We start from the raw sequence: 4,401 nt of genomic DNA on the forward strand, positions 1-4,401 counted from the left end.
AACTCTCTCTATGCTGACAAACGTTCCCGAGTAAACGCTGAGGAAAATAAATCTAACATAATGAACTACAATGATATGCAACCTGCAAGACAATAAGTTACATACTCTTAAGGCAAAATAAATTAGCTAAAGAGACCTGCACACGTGGCTGTGTAAATGTGTGACCACCTTGGTAGACAAAGGCTTTTTTGTACCAGACCGTCTCGTCTCTTGTACATTGATCCGTAACAAAAAACAGACATGCTTTTAGATCTACTTTCGAGTAGCGTGGCTGTCCGGCGCTCCAAAGGTGACAAAGACAGTTTAATTTGTCCTGATTTTTGAAACATTTTTGACTGGCACCTACACGTTTAAATGTTCTATTTAATTATATTATGATAATGACTTTTAACCACAAAAGTCTAAATTTAATGTATCAAATTACATAAATAAACATCTTGTGTTTTTTTTTTTTTTTTTTTTTTAAAGATATCTATTTAAATTAATCTGGTACTGACCTTGGAAGATTCTGTGGTTTTTCACACCTGCTACAAAACTGTATTAGTTTTCCCATTTTCACAACTCAAATCTCAGAGTTGCTTCGAAATTTATTAAATTAGTGTCTATATGTAGGGTCGGTGTAACAATGTGTACACATAAAACAAAGGAACTGAACCTAGCACCTAGCTGAACTTATCACTTATATATATATATATATATATATACATGGTTATGTCCTGATCTTTTTCATTATTTGTTTTATTTTGTAACATTGAGCACATTTTATTTGTACCATTTTTTTTTTTTACAGTAATTATTTACATAAGCAAAAATAAATAAATAAATAAATAATTTTAAAAAAACCCGTTCATACAATCTTTATTTTTTTATTTTCACCTGAAGGCACTCTTCCTGTAACACCACCAGCCCGGTGTTGTAAGCATAACATTTCATCTCCGTGTTGTTGTACAAGCTCGGCTTCTTGGCGGACAGCGGGGTTTCAACGATGATGGAACTGTTAGCTAGCCTCTCTTGAGACCTAGCCTTGGTGAAAAACCTGAAAAAGGTAGCCAGTGCTTTAGCAACATCGCTGCGGGCTCCCTCGTTGACGAAACAGTACAAGATAGGATCAGCCGCGCAGTTCAGGCTCGTAAGAGCCAGCGAAACGTGATAAGCAGTAAAAACGTTCTCCTCGAAACTGCAGTCGCAGGGCTTGCTCAGGTAAATGGCGCTGCGGGACAGCAGGATGACATGGTAGGGAGCGAAGCAGAAAAGCACGATCACGATCAGGCTGAGCGCCAGCCGCTTGATCTTGGCTTTTTCCTGCTTCTCGGTGGAGACGTTCCCCTTGACCGCCTTCAGGATCCCCTGGTAGGAGAACAGCATGAGCATCCAGGGGAAGAGGAAGCCCACAAAGACGCGGTACAGGTTCATTTTGGCAACCCAACCCTCCATGGGGTACTTCTCGAAGCAGAAAGTGTGGTTGTAGCGGTCCCGGAAGAGCTCGTCGTGGAACAGAGGGGCAGAGTTGGCCACCACCTCCACGGCCCAGACCACGAGGCTAACAACAACGGCCGTCTTGACCCGACGGATCTTGGCGAACTTCAGAGGGTGGGCCACGGCCAGGTAGCGGTCCACCGATATGCAGCACAGGAAGGCGATGCTGACGTAAATGTTGGTGTAGAAGATGAACCCGAAGAGCTTGCAGGATTCCTGCCCGTGGATCCAGTTGTCGTGGTGCAGGAAGTAGTCGATCCACAGGGGCAGGGTGAAGATGTACAGCAGGTCTGCGATGGAGAGGTTCATTAGATAGATCCCCAGCTCGTTCTTCTGTTTCACCTGCAGGTACGCGGCCCAGAGGGCAAAGCAGTTGGTGGGCAAGCCAATGGCAATCACAATGATGTATAAAGTGGGTTGAAAAAGGTGGTCGATTTTCGAGTCCACGTCGCAGCTTATGGAAGTAGAGTTGCACATTTTTTTTATCCCGTTTTTTCTGCCAGTTTTTTTTTTTAAATTAATAATACATTTTTAAAAATGCAGAATAAAATCCTGTATACGTTTAGCTAACAGTTTTTTGTTGTTTCCGTTTGTATCAGTCGTTACTTATCAGTCAATGAAGAGGGAGTTCAGTTTTGAAAAAACAAAAAAGGAGTTGTCGTTTCTCCTGTCAACAGCCAAAGAGGAAAACCCCACCCCCACCCCACCCCACCCCCCCCTTTTTTTTTTCAAAACATCTTATCTAAGACCCAACTCAGCGAATCAGCAGTGTCAAACACAGCAGAGACAGGACCTTCCGGTGATGAAGTTTGAAAAAGTTCTTGCACTGCACAAAATAATACATATCCCACCCTCCTAGCGAAGAGATGTTACCTCAAAATATTACCAAGGGTTCCATGGTCAATTTCATTAAAGACACTGACCAGACTACAAAAGACGAGCTCGGATTTCCACAAGGGGTCAAATTCTGAACCCTTGTACACAGAAAAGGATTCCATAAAAGGCAAATATATTATCCAGATTACTGCTGCTGGTTTTTTGTTTTTGTTTTGTTTTTTGTTTTTTTGGTATTCTTGCTATTATTTTTTCAGGGTGGGAAGCGGAATCGACGATAAGTTTTTAGTTCTGTTGCTCTCTTCCAGAGATGAAAGTCGGTGACTCCTTTGTTGTCCTGGTTTACTGCATCTACAATGAAAAGCAAAACAAAATAAACGCTAAGATGAAAGCAGAACAGATGTAAATGTAACTAAAATTAACGTGGCTTATCGTTAGTGCTGGAGACATTTCACGATTAAACATAATATTTACACAGCTCTGACCAAAAGTGTTGCATCACCTAGAATTTTAGGATTAAGAAAAAAAAAAAAAACTATATTTACCATAGTTTTAGATCTTTTATTTAACAAAATGATATCGCAATAGTCTACCAGAGGCCATAATATTAGTACATTATGCCATGTTAGATTCCAACGTTTTCCAATTTTTGGCCCTTAAATTTTTGTTATGTATATGGAAAACTGCAAAGCGGTGTGTAATTCACTCTGTTAATGTAACATTATTCAACAGGTTTTATTCTACTTTATGGTGCTGGATTAGTTCATTCTAGGCAATGCAAAGCTTTTGGATATAGCTGTACATAATCACAGCATTGCTATTGTAGAGCCAGTGCCTTCATAATCACTTGTTATTTGCAGAGCTGCCTTAAATAGACCCACACCTTTGCTAGCACAGACCCAAATAACAGGTATCATAGTTATACGTGTGGCACATAAGTCAGGGCATTAAACTAAAAAGCAAGACGCCCAAACTTGTTCCACTTGACTAACTCCATTTTGATTTGAAAAAACGTCAAACAGAAGAATATAAACGGTAGACCCTGACCCTGACGCTGATGTGACACACCTGCAACGTCTTTCTATCAGATGGAAATGTTGCCACATGAAAATTAGCCTTTAATGTGTCGTAAATGACATCACAAGCACATTCATAGATTTGAATTGAAATGAGTGAATAAGTTACCTTAAGTACATCCACTGTTTGTTTTCAAGCACACTTTCCCTTGACATGTTAAATAGACAGAAATGTTGGGAAGATGTCTCTTTTGAGCTCAAAATAAATGAATAAATAATTTAAAAAAAAAAACACAATCCCAGAGCTAAAATAAGTCTTTAAACTTGCCAGCCCACTCCATCATGAATGCCTCTCTCTATGGACAGGTCAAATAAAGTCAGTGAAGAACACCTCAGCGGGTTTAATAAAGATTTAAATAAAGTAAAACTGGGTCTTTAAAACAGACCCCGTCATGTGTCAAGCTTAGCTGTATAACCTCCAGCAGAGAGCTAAATGACTAGTTTAAGCTTTGTGACGGCTATCTAGAGATGAGACTGTGCTGTTTGGCAAGCTCTGAGGAAAGGGTGTGACCAGATATCTTGTGGCAGGGAGGGGAAAGTTGGTGTGGACGGTAGATGGTTTTGAAGTTCAGATGTATTGGGGGGGGGGGGGGGGACACTATTGTTTATCCAGAGGTTAATTTGTGCCGGATGGTACCGAATCCTATGTTCTTTTTTTACTTCACTTTTTTAAGATAAAAACCAGAAAAATTGAATTAATTACGAACAAAGCAAAACCAGATTTTATTAAATTTCTGACCAGTAGTATCCACAGTCCGCTGGTTAATATCGTTCTGCTCGCTCTGGCTGCTGCTGTATGTATGTATGTATTTATTTATCTATTTATTACTAAACTACCCTACTGATCCAACTGTGAGAAGCTTAAGCACTGCACCTAGAACCAATGAAAGGACACGTTCCATTCCTGGACGCGCGATCTGGAGGTGACAGAGGTTCACGTTTCTAGAAATCATTTTGAGTTTTTCCAAAACAAAACAAAATGTTCCCTTTTGGAAGAAGAAAGAATGAGTGAATA

The 4,401-nt window shown here is 40.0% G+C and overlaps 1 protein-coding gene across 1 annotated transcript; it reads right to left on the reverse strand.

The window, feature by feature from the left end:
• Positions 1-821: 821 nt before the first annotated feature.
• Positions 822-2,087, reverse strand: LOC121303864 (G-protein coupled receptor 4-like). Its single transcript, XM_041234706.1, has one exon. The coding sequence runs from the start codon at positions 1,951-1,953 to the stop codon at positions 859-861; it is 1,095 nt and encodes a 364-aa protein (XP_041090640.1). The 5' UTR covers positions 1,954-2,087; the 3' UTR covers positions 822-858.
• Positions 2,088-4,401: the final 2,314 nt, after the last annotated feature.

Source organism: Polyodon spathula, chromosome 35 (genome assembly GCF_017654505.1).
Source record: "Polyodon spathula isolate WHYD16114869_AA chromosome 35, ASM1765450v1, whole genome shotgun sequence".
NCBI classification, from domain to species: domain Eukaryota; kingdom Metazoa; phylum Chordata; class Actinopteri; order Acipenseriformes; family Polyodontidae; genus Polyodon; species Polyodon spathula.